Source organism: Lissotriton vulgaris, chromosome 10 (assembly GCF_964263255.1).
Source record: "Lissotriton vulgaris chromosome 10, aLisVul1.2, whole genome shotgun sequence".
NCBI lineage: Eukaryota > Metazoa > Chordata > Amphibia > Caudata > Salamandridae > Lissotriton > Lissotriton vulgaris.
In genome coordinates this window covers 822,830,909-822,852,314 of record NC_141698.1, presented here as the reverse complement: position 1 = coordinate 822,852,314, position 21,406 = coordinate 822,830,909, and the positions used below count along the sequence as shown (strand labels likewise).

General features: G+C 44.9%; 1 protein-coding gene across 1 annotated transcript in view; it reads right to left on the bottom strand.

The window, feature by feature from the left end:
- Positions 1-21,406, bottom strand: part of CNTNAP2 (contactin associated protein 2) — a 2,542,823-nt gene that overhangs the window by 1,066,657 nt on the left and 1,454,760 nt on the right. The window contains exon 7 of the mRNA XM_086939829.1: positions 5,407-5,550. Within this exon, the coding sequence (XP_086795955.1) occupies positions 5,407-5,550 (144 nt within the window). The remainder of the gene's footprint in view (positions 1-5,406; positions 5,551-21,406) is intronic.

Here is a 21,406-nt window from a genome sequence, read left to right as displayed (position 1 = left end):
TTCAGTGACCACAAGTAGCTCTTATAACAGAAATGGTTGGTGACCCGTGATTTTAGAAAATTGGTGGTGTTGTAAAAAGCTTCACTTAAAGAAGCTGCTCTCCATCTAAAACTTTGGAAACTCGGAGGAGTTCCTACTTCTCTTTTGTCTATTATAAATAGATTTTCACTGAAAAAACACAAGATACGAACGTCTCACCACATGCAAGCAAGAGAGCATGGACACCATCATTATGAGAAAAATATGGCTACAGATAGGACATACACTCAAAAAAAGAGAGCAAGTCTCCTTCAGAAGAACAGACCTCTACTGGACCCTAGATGGCAAATGGAAGAGGATTTAAGGGAGACGCCCATCAGTCGGAGCTCATCTACGAGCTCTTAATAGACCAACAGCACTGCTTCTCCCAGGATGCACAGCGGAGACTCATCCAGAGCAGCCCATCAGAGGGTGGGCTAATTTGCACATAAAAGAAGACAGTCCCGCGAATGTGCTTGACTCTTTTATCACAATCCCTTGAAGAATAATACATTTCGAAACCTGTCGGCAGAGTGGTACTGTGACTGTGAAAGGGGAGCTGGCAGGCGTCTTCCAACCCGTTCCAATGGGGTTGAAGCTTAGAACATCGCATTGTTGTCCGAGTGCATTTCAAGCAACTGGAAGCCAAGACTGAGTCTGAATATATATATATACACACACATATATATATATATATATATATATATATATATATATATATATATATATATATATATATTTATATATGTGTCATGTGAGCAAGGCTCCTCGGAGCCGAAACGTCCTGCGGCTGAATTTGCACTAATAAAATTCAAGCACCTAACTGGTCTGTGTCCGTGCTATCCTTGCTGAGGCGAAGTCCAGCGTGCCGGGAGTGAGACGCGGCTTTTATATATATATAATGTAACATGGTAAATAGCGCTTTTGGAATCCCCCTTTTGATTGGCCCCCGCTTCATAGATCAGAGCTGAACTTTCCATTTCAGAGCCAAACTGGATTAACTGCTTTTTTTGTCCTCATTCGCCACCAATCTCACTTCAGTTCGCACTCAAGATGTCTATACCCTCCCTCAGCAAGCTGAGAGGCGTAGGCTACTGGAAGTGGGGACCCCGCCTACTGGTACCAGAATTTGCCTGGGTGCTAATGAAGAACCAGCTGAGATAACTCTTCTGCCAAGCTACCGGAGCTAGAAGACACTTGTCGTAGAACCCCCAGTAACAAACTAGGAGAATACGACTTAGCCGGAAGAGTATTAAGGCAGCATAATCATAGGACTCAGACAGAGAAAAAAACTCAAACGGTCAACTCTGAGCCACATCTCTGTTGCAGGAGATCCCAAAATGCTTTCTTCTTCTTACTACCTGATCTCATCAGATCAAGCTTAGAGACCGCCAAAACTGAAGTATGCCAGTCTAGAAAAGAGGGGGCAGTGGAATCTATCCATCTTATACAGATTTACCTACTACCTAGGAGGATAGCATAAAAAAACAGTGATCTGGCAGGACACTTAACGCTGTCTACCCGCCAAAGATGATCAAAGGTAAGTCGATGATGATGGGGCACCCTAGGGTGCTTGCCAGAAAATTTCCAATGCTATCCCAGAAAGGAACAAGGGCAGGACACTCTTTAAACATGTGGATATCAGAAGCAGAAGCCAGCCCACATTTCTTGCAGCATACTGGTGAGCCTTTAGTGATTTTAGAAAGCTTTTGTGATAGAAAAAAGTCCCTGTGGATGGTAAACAGGTGGTTCCTTTTTAGCCAAGCCGGTTTTACTACCTCATATAGGATCTTACATGAGATCTGCCATAATATATCACAGTCTTGAGCTGGTAAGAAACCACCCACAGCTCCTCAGCAAGTTTAAATTCACCGTCCACTGCTTCAGAGATGGCTTGGTACCAAAAGGAAACTTCCTTCATCCCAAAGGGCTTAGTCACAAGCTGATGTTCCAGGGAGTTGCCACATCTGATTAAGCTTCCACAAGTTTTTTGTGAGTGTGAATGGGCCCAGCTTTCCAACTGGAGATATTTAAATCTTGAAAGGCTTGCTCCAACCCTATACCTAAGTTGCTGCCATGAAACAAGAGTGCCATCCAGGATCAGGTCCCCGCCAGACCGCTACTCCGACTTCCCTCAAGGATTTTGCCAACCTATCCCTCAGACACTCTGGAGCCCCAGGGGAGTCCCAGAGAGGAGCCATGCTGGAAAAATAACCCAACGCAGACAAGCCCCTTAATTTTACCCATGTTTTGGCTAAGCCCTGGAGAACCTTTAGCTTGATCTTTTTAAAAAACTTTGGATCACCAAATTTGAACAGAAAACCCTCCACCGATAAATTGGCACCCCTCAGCATAGCTAGAAAATTCACCCTTGCACCAGTATTGACAGGAATTTTCAAGAGCATACGTGAATGTGAAAGTTGGAAGGCCCAAGTATAACGCTGGAGATCTGGTAAAGCAAGGCCTCCCTTCTCTCTTCTGCTTCTCAGTTTTTTCCATGAAATCCTTAGTGATTTATGTGCCCAAACAAATGAATTAATACCACTCTGCAGTTTGTCAATAATGGATTTTTTTAAATTGAGGGGAATGCAATTGAAGAGGAAAGTAATTTTCGGGAGTATTGACATCTCGACCAAATTGACTCTGCCAACAATGGATAAAGGGAGTAGGGCCCAGTATTTCATTAGCCTCTGGCACCTCCTTGCCACCACAGCCAGATTGGTCTCGGTGATCTTAGTGATGTCTTGGAGGATGTTTATTCCCAAATTCCTCATTTTGGAACCAGTCTGGTGCTGGTGCTGGATACCTCCCATGTTCCATACCATAATTTGCGTCTTAAAGGCGTTGATTTCGTAGCCTGACACTCAACCAAACTCCTGAGCAAGGCTGACGACAGCTGGAAATGCTATGTGTAAATTAGCTGAGGGAACTAGAATATCGTCAGCATACAAGGCTACCTTCCTCTCCCACTCCCCGTACTTAAACGGCTGAATGTTAGGATCATCCCTGAGCCACTGAGCAAATGGCTCAATGTATAAGTCGAAAAGGAGAGGGGAAAGTGGGCAGCCTTGGCTGGTCCCCCTGGAAATCTTAAAGGGATCCGTAATATTGCAGTTAACAAAAGGTCTGGGCATAGGGTTCTGATAAATCAGCTGAACTGTACGGCAACATTTTTCTCCCAAATTAAATTTCTTCAAGACCTCTGACAGGTAAATCCAATTCACCCTGTCGAAGGCCTTGGTAGCATCTAGAGTCATGGCTGCTAGTGGGATAGAATATGCTGTAGCCAGAGCGATCGCACCGATAGAATCATACGTAAGGTCTGAGAGATGACGACCCCTTATTAAACCCTTCTGATCCAAGTGAAGAATGTTGCCTGCCATGAGTCCTAATCTTGCTGCCAATATTGAGGAAAATATTTTATAGTCGGCATTTAGGAGCGATATGGGCCTATAAGACCCACAGCTTGATGGAACTTTCCCTGGTTTCAAGATCAGGACTATGATGATGAACAGGTTTTTGGAATGTTTTGAGCAAGTATGTCAAAGGGCACCACAGTTATTAAAGAAAGAAAAGATATCTGTCCTGTGGAAGCTAAGACAAAACTGTAACGACACAGTGGCACAAGGCATGCAGATGTGGATAGCTATATTCACAATATTTTAGTTCATGACAGCATAATAAAACTGCATGCTCACATTTTGCCATACACAGATACTATGGAATGGGGAGTTTCAAAAGATTGCTTGTGGCCTGGATATAATGTTGAATACACAAAATGCATGTTTTTTTTATTGGATCCACAACTAAATTCTGACCAAAAATACAAATGCCTTTACATGTTTATAAGCTGCTTGCACCGTGAGTGCTCAGAACTGGGAGAGTGTGGAAGCCCCGTAATCGGATGACTGGAACTGTCATTTGCAATTCAATAAGAGATTTAAAAAAAACACATTTCATGAGCTGTAGCTGACAGAATATGTTTCAGTTGCTCTGAAGTCATTTGTATTTGGACTTTCAATTACATTTAAATGTATTTATTGATTTGACTGCAGTAGACACGAAAAACTATAAAAGCAGTTTATGCGGAAATTGGAATAGACATTAAAACACCTTTAAAATCCACGAAGATCCGATAAAAGCAAAAAAAAAGTCGTCTAAATATGTTCTCGACATTTAATTTGTAAGTGCTTTTCTTCTGATTGTCGAGGCTGCCCGGATATGAGGCCACTACTGTTGCACAAAATGGCTATTCGCGTACTAGTTTTTCGAGAAAGCACATTGTATAATGCAGCACGAACACCATAATACTATAAATGGGCCAGGTTTTGGCCCGATGAACAAACCTGTACCATTGCATACTTTCGAAAATAAGCCAGTCAGGGTTGTACAGCAGGTCCCCGCAGCTCCTCTGTCGCAGGGGAGCCCCAACTCTTCACGAGGTCCTCAGTCTTTTAGGGGGTTCCCATTCATCCCAAGACCAATGAATATATGTGAGATATGGGAGAAGCAGGGGCCCCTTATCACAACTTGCAAGGGGGAGGGCATCATTTCGCTTTACACCTCTTAAACTGCTGTCAGTCTCTCTTCAGTATAATTTTTTTTTTTTTTACCAAACTCACAAAATAAAAATATTTTTATATGAGTTCATCCTTAGGTTTGTCATTACTTCTGATGGGTTTGAGGTACTCTCTCGATAAGTGAACCAGCAAAATACTAGTGAAATAACCATGCACATTCTGTGTGCTGCAATTACTCTGCAGAGAATACACATCATAAAGACTGACTGTCTAGCCCATTGCCCCCTACCATTTCAAAATGGAGAGCCGGACCTGATCATGGCTGTGTGTGGAACAGCCAAACTACACGGAGAGGGGATCTGGGGAAAACGGCAGTGTTACAGAGAGGAGACAAAACACTAGTTATACCATAATGAGGTAAGTTAGCATCTTTACTAGTAAATGATATGGTAAACCAATAATTGCAATGCTGAATCCATGCGCATGCGCTACAGTAATGACTTCTTTATTTTGTAACACCACACTAAACTGCCAATATACGTGTCTAAATTTTATCAACTTCTTAAATAAAAAAAAAATATGCAAAAAAATAGACTGTCTATATTAAAGAACGTATGAACTGCTCCAACTCTTCTGAAATTTAGAGAGGATCTGAAGATCAACCACTTTAGAGAAAACTACATCTCCACCTGTTTGGGCTCATCACTATCAAACGTTTCGCTTCATCACAAACAATCTTGAATTTTATCTTAGAGCTCAACCACTTGTTAAGAGCTCTTTTGCTCCCTAGCTACGGTTCTGCTCTACAAATACTAATTTATGGACACATGCATTCATCAGTAAATAAAAATAGAAATACAATCCTTACCCCATTAAATGTGTCTAACTTCCTTCTTCTTGCAAGATCGGTGATGTTAACACCATTGTAGTTTATACTCTCCATGCATCCTTTGAAGTTCTTTCTGATGTGTGAACCTGGCTTTCCGGAAAATGGCAGACCTCCAAATGTAAGCTTAAAGGACAAACGAGAAGAGCAGTAAAGTAAAACATGTTTCCTTCATAGACCTACTCATATTGTTTCTATTTTTTTTATGTATACGCACATAGAGATTGCAAATAATTGGGTTACTGATTGATGGGGGTGTGAGCCCTGGTCAACAGCAATCACAATCCTTGGCAGGGTAAGGCACAAGCAAACCCCAAATAAACCTGTGCTCAACCACCTGCTAAATTGGCACAGAAAAGTGAGGTTGAGCGCAGAGGCACTGTGTGAAGTATTTATGCAACACTTCAAACAGAAAAATAGTGAAAACACCACTAGGAGGCATACACAAAGCCCAACTGTCACCCACACCCAGTCATGTGACGGACGCATTGACAGGCTGCAGACACCAAATGGCTGAGGCACGGAAACAATTTAAAATCTGACGTCCCCATAAGTTAGGATTTTAAATTGTGATTCTAGAGACACTAAACATGAACTGGTGATCTCTTCCTATTAGAATGTAATAAGGCAACTCCAATGTTATCCTAAGGGAGGGAGAGCCCTTCCACTAGTGAAAAACAAATGTAAGAGTTTTTCACTACCAGGACATGTAAATCTTAAACATACATGTCCTGCTTTTCAAATACATTGCACCCTGCCATCTGGGGTGACCCGGGCATTCGCTATGGGTGACTTACATGTATTAAAAAGGAAGTTTAGGCTTGCAAAAATGTACTTTGCCAGGTTATAATGATGGTTTAAACTGCACACACAGTCTCTGCAATGGCAGGTCTGAGACATGTTTAGAGTCCTACTTAAGTACGTGGCACAACCAGTGCTGCAGGTCCACTAGTATCTTTTAATTTACAGGCCCTGGCACATGTGTTTGTAGTGCCACTTTAATTGAGACTTCTAAGTGAATTAAATATACCAATTAGGTGTAAGCCACTGCTACTATGTTTTAGGGAAAGAGCACAAGCACTTTAGTACTGGTTAGCAGTAGTAAAGTGTGCAGAGTCCTAAGGCCAGCAAAAACAAAGTCTGCAAAAGCAGGAGGTCTGAAGGCAAAAAGTTATGGGGAGGCCATGTCAAGGATGCCAGTTCTAAAAGGGATGATACAGAAAAGGTAACTGTCTAACACAGGCCAATACTGTATTTAAGGTGTCATTGGGAACATAATGGTAAATCACAAGCCTATGGGCAGAGTATATTTTAAATTTGACCAGAATGTTGAAATGTCTGTGTTTCCGGACCATAATATACATGTCACTCATTCTATGTTTTCATTTCTGGTGAAGACAATCTCTTGTGTACAATACACAGCGACTGAGCTATGGGCCGGCCAGCTTCACCCTTTGGCTTATTAAGTGCAGCACCCCTTCGGTCATTGGCGCCAGCCAGTGTCTTTCAGGTCTTCCATCAGTTCAAAGGAGTCTCTCTGTCTCAAAGCCTGCCATTCATTGGTTCTATGGTGTAGCCTTCCTCCTAGGGAGTGATTTCATTACAATACATCATGTGTATTGTTTTCGCAATATTGCAGAGTTTACTAGGTGAATGAAAAACCCATCCTGGAAATAATTTTTTCCATTAAAAGTAACAGATTTAATTACCAAATGCCTATTGAGATAATTGATCACGTAAGTGATCCATGGTGGTCATCAAAGATTTATTTTTAATTATATTTATCTGCTCAGATTCTTTTTCTTTAAAGTAAGCACTTGGTAAATATATTGTATTATTGACATATATTTTTTCAAGCAACCCTTTCATTTTTTATTTTGCTGATGTTCATGAACTGCCTGCATTGTTTGCACAAACTTAAAAGGCACAGCATTCACTTCCTCAGGGCAAAGAGCATGACATTTCCCAGCCTTCTTTGTATACATTCTGTAGCTGTTAGCATTTCACAACTAGACAAAGGCTTCAAAAGAGTGACAGATATACCACCTACGGAGGCAAGAGCAATGCTTTAAAGAGGAGGCAAACTTCTGTGGAGAAAGCTTCTTTAGTTGATACTTTAAGTATATTGTGAAAGGACTAAATGTAAGGTTTAAGTTGAATTTTGCTGCCCAATATATGTGTGACAACAGCAGTGGGAGAAAGGTTTTAAAGAGACAATAAACATGAGTTTGCAAACCCTTTGTTGAATGTTCTATTTAATGTTTTTAGGTGTGTTTTTGCTTGATAGCAGTGCTAGACTTTCACAGGCACAGTGCATGGGCTCAATAGTGCATCAGGTAACACTGGAAACGATTTAAGCTTGGTATGTGGAAATACAAAAACACATTCTTTGTACATTTTTACATGCATTTGTTTAAATAAGTGTAAGAATTGATCCTATGCTGTGGCCTGTTCTTCATAATACTAGTACTACTGCTACTACTAACAATAATAATAATACAAATTAAAAATAATATTTGTATAGTGCTAAAGATAACATTTCTGCTGCCTTTAAGCACTGTAAATGCGAGACCTCATCCAATAAATACAGTGTTGCATGTACACCTCGGAGTACTAAACATACTGCCGTGCTTGTGCTGGTAAAGAAATATATTCATGTTGGTTTTAGGGATTAAACATGCATTAGTCCAAGGGTGTTAGAGCCGATGTCTCATTTCATGGGCTAATAAGAAAAAAAACACTATCCGACTGAAATGGGATCACACTGAGAGACTTGCACCTCTTACCCTTCCATTAGATGAAACTTGAAGTTTCTGTAAATGTAATTCCCGTGATTTGTTTTCAAATAAATCAGATATAGGACTTAATCTCTATGAAACCACTACTGTTTACACAATAATAATAGCTGTAAATGTCATATGTAAGTTTATGTCGTGGTAGTATAAAGTTAGGTATTTTGGGGGTGCAGCTAAAGTGGCTGAATTTTAAGTCGATGTTTGATTGGATATAAGTTTGCCTAAACCACATCAAACGTCCCAAATCACGTCTGGGGGCTTCTGTGTCTTTTTGCTGCCTTCAGTGAAGATCAGTAAGCGAGGGCGTTTTTAATAGGTTTGAAGGGAGGTGCATATTCAACAGCACACCCAGAGTTGAATGAGATGTGCGAACACAAAAATGGTTGAATAGAACTTCAAAATATTGGAAGGGTGAGATTTTGATCAATACCTTATCACTATCGATCTAAAACCCCGGTCTGGTCGACTGAACCTTTATTGCCTGTCTTTGAGGAAAGAAAGTGCATCTCTTACCAAGTTAGTTCTCCCAATAAAGGACTCTGCTCAAAGGATCACAAACAACTTCTAGCTTTCAAAGGTTTATTATAAAGTCAAGATAAGTTGTAGATACAAGCATCTCAAAATGAGATTAACCAGATACACAGGCCCAACTACGTACATGTGTTCTCTGAAAGCCCTCAGACGAACAACGGAAATTACCAATACCAGTTCTAAGAACAATAGTGCTATCAGCATAGACACATATTGAAATCTGTCGGTCATTACAGGCGGAGGGAAAATACAGGTTAGGCTTTCCCTACCCTGATCTAGATGGTATCCCTACTTAACCAGGTCCCAACCTATCAAAAGGTGTCAGCAGTGAATGACCCCCAAAGGAAGTCACCCACTCTCAGTCTCTTGGTGAAAACCTAAAGTCCTCCAATCATGGCCCCTCTCTGCCTACCCATCCGCTCTCTAAAGGGTCCTCAGGCTTCTGCTCTAACCCCACCCAGGGGTGCTGTCCCTAATACAAAATCACAACAACATTTAGGACGCCCCTCGCGAGACGCCCCTCACGTGGTGTAGCTTCTGGCTTTTTCCATGATGAGGCCTTGTGGTTAAAGTCGACCTTGCTTCTCAGACGCTTCTCCGGCCCGCTGATACCCCTTAAACATTCCGGAACCCTCCTCCATGTCTGGTCCATTTCAAGAACAGGCTTCTATTCATTTTTAATAATTGAATACCCCCTTTTTCTCTTCCAGACAGACATTTGGAGCCAAATCCCAAATCTCATGGTTTTCCAACTGCGTTGCAACATTCCCCGGTCCAGACTAATACGTGTAAATCAACGTTTAAGGCTTTCCAGCTCTACAACAGTTTTATAATATTCAACTTCTTCTTTAATTGTTAGCATGTTAATACTCTTATTCTACTGATTAAGTAAACACATCTATAAATCAAACCTACTCATTATTACTAAACATTAGTGCAATCCACATTGCGCAATTTACTCTCCTTTCCCCTCCCTCTTAGCTCTGGCCCTGAGGCCTACCACGTTCAACGTTTCCGTATGCCATCTTACATTTTAGCAGCTACACAACATGGATTCAGGAATAATCACGTTTAATAAGCCTTATTACTTCATACATTTCTGTATTAATTCCACTTCTATTTAAACTTCTATATTAACTACACATCAGAATATAACCGTGGCTTCTATCAGCACTCATGGCATTTCTCTTCATGATTTGTGCTTGCTACGTGTAAGTGTGATGCCTTTCTACATTTTGGTCAGTTTGCGCTCTCTCAGTTCCCCCCTTTGATGACCTCTCGGGGTCATCACTAAATATTTAAACTGCGGTGATTGCTAGCATAACTCGCTTCTGAGTTTCCAGAGCCCTCAGACTCCGGTACTGACTATCTTGTATGGCAGCCAATCTCTGCAGCTGCTTTCTCTGAGCCCTCGCTGACCTTCTGGCTTTGTTCCATTTAAATACCCTCACCAAACCCCATAACACGATTCCACAGATCAATATTATGATGATAGGTTTTAGTATTTTCCACACAAAGCCTTTGCCTAAAGCGGTGAGCCAGCTTCCAGCTTCACTCATTCCTTGGCCCACCTTTTCCCAGACATTTTCTCTGCTCAGGTCTTCAATCTCCTTGTGAATATCAGTTATATTTCTAATAACTTTCTCAAGGGGCTTTGAATTGTCTGGAATGTAAGTACAACATTCTTGGACCTTCAAAGCCTTACAGACTCCGCCCTCTTTTGCTAATAGGACATCTAACGCAAGGCGGTTTTGAAGAACCATAGCCCTTATCGATTGCATCTCTCCTTCTACTAGCATTAAGGACTGAGCAGTGCTAGCAGACAACCTGTCTACGACTGTTGCTAGCCGTCTAATTTTAACATCATTAAGAGCTAATCCCAGAAGTGGGAACACAGCTCCAAAGACATCTCCAACCATTTCTGCACTCACATCTCTCCTTCCTCTCGATGATGTCTTGCCCTCAATGATCTCTAAGTCTTGGGCATGATATATTTTAGGGAAGATAATTGCCAAATAACATGAGCCATACCAATTATCAGGTAGCCTCACGTAGGCATTTCTCCCACATACAAAATATACGTTAGGAATCACCTGCATTCCCTTCAGGAAGTCTTTGGTGTAGTACTCCAAATTGAAAGCATGTTCACAGCTAACCTCTCCCACGTATACATTTTCATAATACGTTTTGGCTCTATGAAGACACAACTTTCCTCTCTGCGTTCTATCTAAAGCTATTGGACCACTACTACCCTTTCTCTTGTGTGCCTTTTCTTCTTCGGTCCAATCTGTTTTCCATTGTCCCGATTTTTTCAAAATCTTTTGTCTCCTATTCCGATCATCCACCTGCCCTATGAACTTTTTCTCGACTTCTGACACCTTACATGTCAGGTTATTTCTGCGGGCATGTGAGGTATCTAAAGTAATCCAAGGAATGAAAAACTTTGCCAACCTGTCTTCACTCTTCCAGTAGTCCCACTTATTCATCTGTTTATAATTTGGGACTTCTGGTAACACTGCATCATAATTGGAGAAATAATAGTCAAAACTATCTCTCCCATAAAATATACTAAGCAATAAGCTACATGTAATGCCATATGTCAACGGGAGGTGATGATATCGAATGCCTTCATCTACGGATGCCGGCAACTGCATGCAGACGTAACAATCCTTGACCTCCATGGCATCCACGTATTCGTACAATAATTTAGCATAAGCATTTGACCTAAAGTCACCTTGGGACTCATCCACGTGTAACCTGCGGGCTTCTGCAGCCAATAACGCTTTCTCGTGTGTGTTTTCCCCTTTCTCACCAGCAATGGTAGGTGTAAGCGCTTCTGCAGATGCCACATCAGTTACCTTTTCCTCTTCCTCACGTCCCTTTACATAAGAGACTGTTACCACTAAAGCTATTAGTATTATCACTCCTACTATTAGTGTACCTATTATACATTTCGCTCTGCGGTTCTGGGTACCGGCCTCCATTTCGTCAGATAGTGTGGTTCTCTCTCAACCCAGCACAAAGTTCCTTTCTTTTTCGCTCCTTTACTGTCTCTTTTTCTCCTTTTGTCCTGAGAACCACGCAACTGGAAGCTGACAACCCTTTCCGCCAAAGTTCTTTTTAGTTCAAATACAGACAACCCTAGCCCTTCTCCATCATCTCAGGGAGTGTCCCTAAGAATCTCTGCTTCCTAGGCGCTAGGTAATCTTCTTTTTTTTTTTTTTTTTTTTCACGCTTATTTACAAAGTCTTTTAAGCATCCACTATCAGGCGCTCGCCTGCAGCTTCAACAGCAAAATTCAATATTTCCAGACGAAGATTGTGCTCTTCTGCGGCTGATATCTTTGTACCAAAATCGGGGAATTGCAATTCTGTGAGAAACATGTCCTTTATCTTGCTGAGGCGGGGAGGTCGGGGAAGCATAAATGTCAGTGACCCTTCTTGTTCAACTCCGGGTACTAACAGTCGTATCTCCACTGTTACGATGGGCTCAGAACTGGACACCACCACCGCTCGGATCCTCCCTGTCACTGGCTTCGAAGCCATCTGTCGCCAGGTATGTCCACTCAGGGGTGGAGTATCTTCTGTTAGGCACACGCACTCTTCTTGACCTCCTCAACTCCGGTGCTTCAGCGCCCTGAGCACCTTCTTCGGGGTCTGAGTCTTCTGATATCGGAGGAAGGGTTCTCTCCGGAGTTGACCTTAGGCTAGAGCTCCCTCTTTGCGGCCAATCAGCTTCTCCACGTACCCTTCTACTTCGTTTTCTTCTTGTTCTTTCACGCTCTCTGTCAGACCTGTCAGCGTCTGACTCGTACTCCCAGCTACTTTCACCTTCCGTAGCGTCGTCTGTCTCGCTGTTGTACTGACCGTCCTCAGCTTGGTCAGATTCGTTCCCTGCTTCCGCTGGCACCTCTACAGCTTGGCTAGCCCCCTCTGTGGCTTCTCGGTCCTCAGCTGGACGTCTATCCGAGAGAGGAGCTGTTTCTTCCAGAGGTGCTGGAACTCTCCGCGTGTGCGACGCGTGGATCCAGTTGGGCAGGCTTCCCACCTTCACTGCCGTATTTGTGGTCAGGATGATCTGGAAAGGCCCACGCCAACGAACATCCAGGCAGCTGTTTCTCACGTGCTTTTTCACCAGGACCCAATCCCCAGGAAGCAAGTCGTGACAAGGGTCCTGGCACGATGGTACCTCGGCAGCCTGCACCTGAAGGGACACAGAATGAATGGCGTCAGACAGCCCCTTACAATAGTCCAGGATCATATCATCTGTGATGCTAATCAGTGCAGCAGTTGGAACAGATGGTAACCTCATTGCTCTTCCCATTAACACCTCATGTGGTGACAGCCCCGTTCTTCTGTCTGGGGTACTGCGGAGGCTCATAAGAACCAATGGCAACGCATCAGGCCAACTCAAGGATGTTGATGAACACACCTTTGCAATTCTGGCCTTGATGGTGCCATTTATTTGCTCCACAATTCCCGAAGCTTCTGGTCGATAACTGCAATGTAGTTTTTGGTCTATATTTAAAGCGGCACAAATCATTTTCACAAGCGAGCTGTTGAAATGCGTTCCCCTATCTGATTCCAAAGAGGCCGGCACCCCGAAGCGCGGTATAAGCTCCCTAAGCAGTAACTTAGCCACAGTGAGGGTGTCGCACCTGCGTGTAGGATATGCCTCAACCCATCTGGAGAAAACGCAGACAACCACCAGGATATAACGGAGGCGGCTGCACCTTGGCATTTCGATAAAATCTATCTGCATTCTATTGAATGGACCTCCTGACCTCCCTATGTGGCTCAGTGTAACTGGTGTCTTTTTCCCTATATTCAACTGCTGGCACGTCACACAACGCTGGCACACTGCTTCGGCTGCTACTCTGAACTTGGGGTTGTACCAGGTCTGTCTAAACACTCTCAGCATAGCATCTCTTCCTAAGTGGACAGGACCATGTATGTGTCGGGCCATTGGGCTCACCATCTCATTGGGCAACACTGCTCTGCCATCTGCTGAGACCCAGAAATGGGCCTCACCCACCACACATCCTGCCTTCTGCCATGTCTCTTTTTCACAGTCAGGAGCGTTCTCTTGCATCTCCTTCAGTTCGTCCCAAGTATCAACAGTTTCCAATATCATAGCTAATTCAGTCCTTACATTTATTCCACCCACTTCCACCTCTGTGAAAGAGTATCCTGTCTCCGCGCAATACCGTGCGACTTCGTCGGCATATCTATTGCCTTGTGACACGAAGTCCATATTTCTGGTATGCGCGGTACACTTCACAACTGCAATACCTGCTGGACATTGCAATGCCTCCAACAGCAGGCGCACAAACTCTCCATTGCGAATGGGAGAGCCTGAAGAGGTCATGAACCCTCTTTGAGACCATAACTGCCCGTAATCATGAACTACCCCGTAACCATATTGACTATCAGTGTATATGGTGACTCGAATTTGATTGCTTGCCAGGCAGGCACGTGTCAGGGCAATAATCTCGGCTACCTGAGCGGAATGTACTCCTTCCAGGCATCCAGCTTCCACTACTCCAGTAATTGTGCAAACAGCGTAAGCTGCTCTCAACTGCCCAACTTCGTCTCTTACACATGAGCCATCGACAAAGAAAATTTCATCTGGGTCGGTCAGTGGCTCATCTACGATGTCGGGTCTTGGTTTGGTGCATAGTTCAGTCACATCGAGGCAGTCATGGTCTGTACATTCATCATCATCTTCAATATCGTTTGGAAGTGGCATCAAGGTAGCAGGATTTAAAACAGAGCATCTCCTGAGGGTCACGTTCTCTGCGGCAAGAATGACTTGCTCATAGCGCGTGAGCCTGCTGTTTGTCAGATGCTGTGTTTTCGTCCTGGTCATCAACAGTTCAACAGAGTGGGGCACATGCACCTCTAACGGGTGCCCCATTACAATATTTTCACACCTCTCAATGCTGACACCTGTTGCAGCAACGGACTTGAGACATCCGGGCAACGCTGCGGCTACTGGGTCTAAGGTAGCCGAGAAGTAAGCGACTGGTCTACGGGCATTCCCATGGATTTGGACTAACACAGACAGCGCGCATCCCTCTCTCTCGCAGCAGTAGAGCAAGAATGGTTTATCGTAATCCGGCATTCCCAGAGCTGGAGCACGACACAAGTCCTCTCTCAGCTGCAGGAACGCCATCAAACAGTCCTTGTCCCATGGTACCGGATCACTCACCTCCTTGTGCGTCAGTTTTTGCAAGGGCTTTGCTTTCAGTGAAAAGTTTGCAATCCACTGTCGGCAATATCCCACCATTCCTAGGAACATTCTGACTTCTCTCTGAGTTTTAGGCGCATTCATTTTCATGATGGCCTCTATCCTGTCTGGTGACACCTTTCTCTTACCTTTCTCAATTCTGTGTCCCAAGTACTGTACCTCTGTCAGGCAGTACTGCAATTTCCCCGGGGACACCTTATGCCCATTTTCAGCTAGGTGATTTAACAAAGCAATAGAGTCCTGTCTGCAAGCTTCTTCTGTTTCTGACGCCACAAGGAGGTCGTCTATGTACTGGACCAGAACTGACCTCTGGGGCAGCACTAGACTTTCAAGATTTTTCTTTAAGAGCTGGTTGAAGATCGATGGGCTTTCTGTATACCCCTGAGGAATACGACACCATGTTAGGACTCGACCTTCCAGCTTAAATGCGAAAAGAAAATGGCTTTCTTCGTCCAAAGGGATCGAAAAGAAAGCCTGGCAAAGATCAATCACAGTGAACCATTCTGCTTGGAACGGTATCTGAAACAGTATCACTGATGGATTCGGTACCACTGGACAACACGAAACGACTATGTTATTAATCTTTCTGAGGTCCTGCACTATCCGAAATTTCCCATTTGGTTTCTGCAAACCCATAATCGGGGAGTTACATGGACTACCCACGATTTCCTTCAGTATTCCCTGCTTAATCATGGACTCAATCACGGGTTTTATGCCTGCAATCGTTTCTGGAGTCAATTTATACTGAGGGGTTCTTGGGAACTCAGCATGTGGTTTCACTACAATTTTCACTGGGTCCACTCCTTTCACCAACCCAATCTCTTCCCCAGTGAAATCCCACACTTCTGGAGCAACTGTCTCTCTCAAGTCCCAGGGGAGCTCGTCTACTGTCAGAGTGGGATATAGTTCCACACATATTCTGGAATTCGCGACTTTAAAGTCCGCATCATCATCATTTGTCAGTACCTCCACTCCTTGCGGTGTACAGTATATTGTGCAGTTCAATTTGCACAACAGGTCTCTTCCTAGCAGACATACAGGACTAGAATCGCAAACCACAAACTGGTGCTCCTCACTGTACCTCCCTATTTTCACCTGCACGGGCTCAGTCAAAGGACTGGTCATTCTCTTGTTAGCGACCCCCACCACTTGTATGGTCTCCCCCGATATGGGCAGGCCTGGAACTGCGGCTGATCTGATCGTGGATCGAGTGGCTCCTGTGTCCACTAGAAATGTCGTGGGGAACCCTGCCACTTCGGCCTCAACATAGGGTCCCCTCTGATCTACCTCCAGAGCTGCCCCGAGGATGCAGTCATCTCTTTCCACTTTCTGTCCAGTTAGGGGGTCCACATAATAACATTCCTCTCCTCCTACAAACAGGGGCATCTGTCTATATGTCTTACCCATAGTCCCTACTCTGGGTGCTTGCGGGAACTGGGCTCGGGGAGGAGGCCCCCCTTTGAGCACCTTTCCCTGGTATTGCGTTATCCCTCTCGTAGGCGCACTCTGGGTCTCTTCCTCTTCCACCTCTTGGTCTCCTATCTCAACATTATAGGGACACTCGCGTTTCCAATGCCCCACCTCGTTACACTGGTGGCACCTAGTCGTTTTCTTTAAGGTAGCTATATCTATCCTGGGTCTAAAGGTGGAGTTCTCCTCATTGCCCTTGTTCTGGCTGTATTGTTTCCTTCCTCCAGTACCTGTTCCTGGTTGCTGTTGCTGTGGTCCCCCTTTCCCTGCTGCCTGCATCTGTACCACCATCAGTTTCTCCTTTAGTTTCTTAGCCTTAGAGTCTATCTCATCACAGCAGTACCTGGCATACCTCAGTATTTCGTCTAGGGGTTTATTTTGCCAACAAATCAGGTGTTGCTGGATCATTAAACTGATATCCGGTCTCAGGCCTAGGACAAATTTGGACACAAACTGCCCTATGTCCCTCGGATCCATTACATCCAGACCGCTATACTGTTTAAACGCCTTCAGCAATCTCTCATAGTATTCGTGTACTGTCTCTTTGGGTTCCTGTCTTGTTCGGTCAATTTTTACCCAATCTATGTCTTGCATTGGCACTTTCTCTTTCAGCCACGTCATTACTCTTTCGAATTTTGCCATCACACTTTCGGACGGCCCATTAGTCCTAGCATCTCTGTCTGGCTCTATGATGGGCCACTCAGCGCTAACCTTGCATGCGGTCCACAAATCTCCTGGCACTACTATGTCAAACAGCGTGTTCAAATCTATCCATAGGACCTTTGAGATTTTTACCAATCTCTCAACTTGCTTATACCACTCCACAGGGTTTTCCCGCAGTTTGGGGAACGAGGTGGTAAAAGCAGCTAAATCCCCCCTACTCCAAGGGACGTGGACATAGGTCCCATTGGCGACTTCCCTCAAAGGGTACGTTTCTACTCCCTGCTGTCCTCCTGGTGTCATCCCAAGTGTACTTCTCCTAACGGTCCCTCTCTTGGACCACCTCTCTTCCCACTTATCTAGGGCCCTCCATGTCCTTATTCCAGTGATCAGTTCCCTTATGTGTGTTTTCAATCCGATGGTCCTCCTCTCATCTAGATCTCGGTCTGTGTAATGTAGCCTGTGGTTGCCCTGTAACGCTTTGGTTCTTGACAAGTCTACCATATATTTGCCTGCTAGTTTGACTAATTTCTCATGGGTTGCCCTCGCCTTTCGGGTTACGTCCTTTGCCATGAACAGAATTTCATCCTGCTCATACATGTCCATTCTTTCTAAGGGCAGGGTACCGTCTACCATGTCATCCAGATCTGACTTTAAGCTGGAGACATCGAGTCTTTTGGCTTTTATTTCTGCTCGCAATAATTCCTTCGAGGGAGGTTGACAGGTATCTCTCCCATCCCAACTCCGGGCCCTACGTTTGGGTTCTGGAGAGTTGGGGAGTGCTCTCTCTTGTTCCCATCTCTCCAGATCCCATGCTCGGCCATCCGATCTTGGAAGGTGATGGAACACGGGCCTGTTACCCCCCTTCTCACCTTGCCCATTCTCTCCTCTCTTCTCACAGTAAGTCTCTCTGCTTCTCTCCCTTCGGTCCCCATTCTCCCTCGGCCTCGTATCACTCAGTATCTGATACGATCCTTCCTGGTTTCCCGTATTCCCTGGGCTGCGCTCATGTCCGTCTTCACAAGGACTATGGTGTGGTCCCACGCAACCCCCGCTCTGTTCTCTCCTGCCGGGCACGCAGTGGATACACTTAAAGCTGTCCCTGTAATCCCGAGCCCTCCTGTCTTCTTCATTATGTATCGGGCGAGACACCCCCCCGTTCTCTGGGCCCCCATCTTCCAGGTCCGATCTATCTCCACTCCGGGCCCAATGGGTGTATCTCCTACTGTCTTTCTCCCTCCCGTCCCACTCCGGACTGCTCTCTTCAGCCCCGCAGTGAGTCCGGGCCCTGCTGTCCTGACTTTCCCTTTCAGCTTCTGCCGCTATGATGTTCTTTTGAGCCTCAACTGCCTCATCCCATTTCTTCATGTACTCGCTGAACTCTTGAAAAGATTTCCGTCCTGGTCCCCTCATATCCTCTGGCCATCTACTATCCCCCAGATCGCCTGTTGTGTGTACTGGGGTGCTCCAATCTCTTGGTATCGGCAACTGACTTGGGGAATTGATCGTATCTTTCCTTCTTGCCATCTCTGCTCTTTCTCTGTCCCTTCGTACCCGTTCTTCCCCTCTAGCCCTGTCTGGGTCATATACCGACACTATAGGACCTATGGTAACAGGTACCTGTAGTGCATCAGGTAATGCGTAGGATGTGGCACACGCCGTTTCTGGCGCTCTTTGCACCACAAACCTCCCGACCACCTGTTGCACTTGGCTAGGCTGGGACAGTTCTTTCTTTGCAGCGGGATCCCAATCGGAACTGGGAAGCGGCCCATGCTCTCCTGCATTGCCCCCCCCTTTCTCGCCGTTCTCGGCATCTCCCCCTGCTCTGTTATACGGAGGTGGCCTGTCTGTCAATAATCTGTTTATCAGGCTGTCCTCTGTCTCGCTCTCGTCATCCTCTTCTAGGGGGCTTTTGTTCCCGGGCATCTCTAACACTGGATACAATTTATTTACTTCCATGTTATGCACCCTCCATCTTTTAGCATCCTCATCCCACTTGGCATCCTGTACTGCCCTTACCGAACGTTTCACTCTTTCTTGCCGTCTGTTCATATTTTTCTCATGCGCTGCCCTAATCCATGCATTAAGGGCTTCAAACTGAGTTGGTCTAGGCAAGGGTCTAGTTGCGGTCATAATTGCTTTTAATCTGTGCAACACCTCTAATCTGAACGTCCCGTATTTCGGGAACGTAAGTTCCTCATTTCCATCTGTCATCCTACTCCACTCTGAGATCCACAGAATCGTGTGCAGCCCAACATTTATCCCCATGAAATGCGCTGGCGTACCCTCCGGCGGGGCTTCTTCCCCTTCATACGATCCCCTGCGCTTTCTTTTAAACAGCGCTCTTAACCATTTAAAACACTTCATAATTATGCGCAAAATTTCCAGCTTGAATACTTTGTTTACTTCCTGATGACAATCCACCAATCCTAGCGCGGCTTTGCTAGCTGGCCTATCGCAGCGCGGTCTTTCACCGGCCGGCCAATCCCAGCGCGGCACTTTCTGACGTCACTAGTCTCCGCTTTGCAGCAGCACCCCTCCTTTCTCAGCTCTCCTCGCGGTCATGCATGCGTCCCATTCATACACCGAAAAATGACTACTTCCGACCAAGCGGTCACTTCCCTCGACTGTACGTCCACAGTCTATCTGTAATTGTCAACTTAACTGACGAGATGTCTATCGTCTCTCTGATAGGTTCTTTTCACACTCAGTAACTTCCGACCAGCGTCCGTTACTCACGCACTCACTCTTACGTTCCCCCTATCTGGTCCTTCGGGTGATCACTGGTACCTCATGACCCCCTTCACACTAGTTAACAATTACTCTGAGTGTCCGATACACCCGAACCACTTAAGCTCTCCTTGAGCTTAAGATTTCCACCGGTTGCGCGCGCTCACAACCTGTTCCACAGTCTCTCTACAGTCATTCAACTCCGCCAGACATTACAACATAGATACAATACAAAACACCGCAATCTTAACACGCATGACCCTTTATACTCACTCTCGACCGATACTGCTGCTTTTCTGTCTCACGTCATCCGGTCCTTCTTCCGCGGGCGGTTCTTCCGATCATCGATCTCTAGGGGCCTGGGGGTAATCTAACCTGGCCTAGATCACCTTCCTCAAGAAGGCAACCATCCTCTATAGCTACCAACTGGAAGGGTGAGATTTTGATCAATACCTTATCACTATCGATCTAAAACCCCGGTCTGGTCGACTGAACCTTTATTGCCTGTCTTTGAGGAAAGAAAGTGCATCTCTTACCAAGTTAGTTCTCCCAATAAAGGACTCTGCTCAAAGGATCACAAACAACTTCTAGCTTTCAAAGGTTTATTATAAAGTCAAGATAAGTTGTAGATACAAGCATCTCAAAATGAGATTAACCAGATACACAGGCCCAACTACGTACATGTGTTCTCTGAAAGCCCTCAGACGAACAACGGAAATTACCAATACCAGTTCTAAGAACAATAGTGCTATCAGCATAGACACATATTGAAATCTGTCGGTCATTACAGGCGGAGGGAAAATACAGGTTAGGCTTTCCCTACCCTGATCTAGATGGTATCCCTACTTAACCAGGTCCCAACCTATCAAAAGGTGTCAGCAGTGAATGACCCCCAAAGGAAGTCACCCACTCTCAGTCTCTTGGTGAAAACCTAAAGTCCTCCAATCATGGCCCCTCTCTGCCTACCCATCCGCTCTCTAAAGGGTCCTCAGGCTTCTGCTCTAACCCCACCCAGGGGTGCTGTCCCTAATACAAAATCACAACAACATTTAGGACGCCCCTCGCGAGACGCCCCTCACGTGGTGTAGCTTCTGGCTTTTTCCATGATGAGGCCTTGTGGTTAAAGTCGACCTTGCTTCTCAGACGCTTCTCCGGCCCGCTGATACCCCTTAAACATTCCGGAACCCTCCTCCATGTCTGGTCCATTTCAAGAACAGGCTTCTATTCATTTTTAATAATTGAATACCCCCTTTTTCTCTTCCAGACAGACATTTGGAGCCAAATCCCAAATCTCATGGTTTTCCAACTGCGTTGCAACATTCCCCGGTCCAGACTAATACGTGTAAATCAACGTTTAAGGCTTTCCAGCTCTACAACAGTTTTATAATATTCAACTTCTTCTTTAATTGTTAGCATGTTAATACTCTTATTCTACTGATTAAGTAAACACATCTATAAATCAAACCTACTCATTATTACTAAACATTAGTGCAATCCACATTGCGCAATTTACTCTCCTTTCCCTTCCCTCTTAGCTCTGGCCCTGA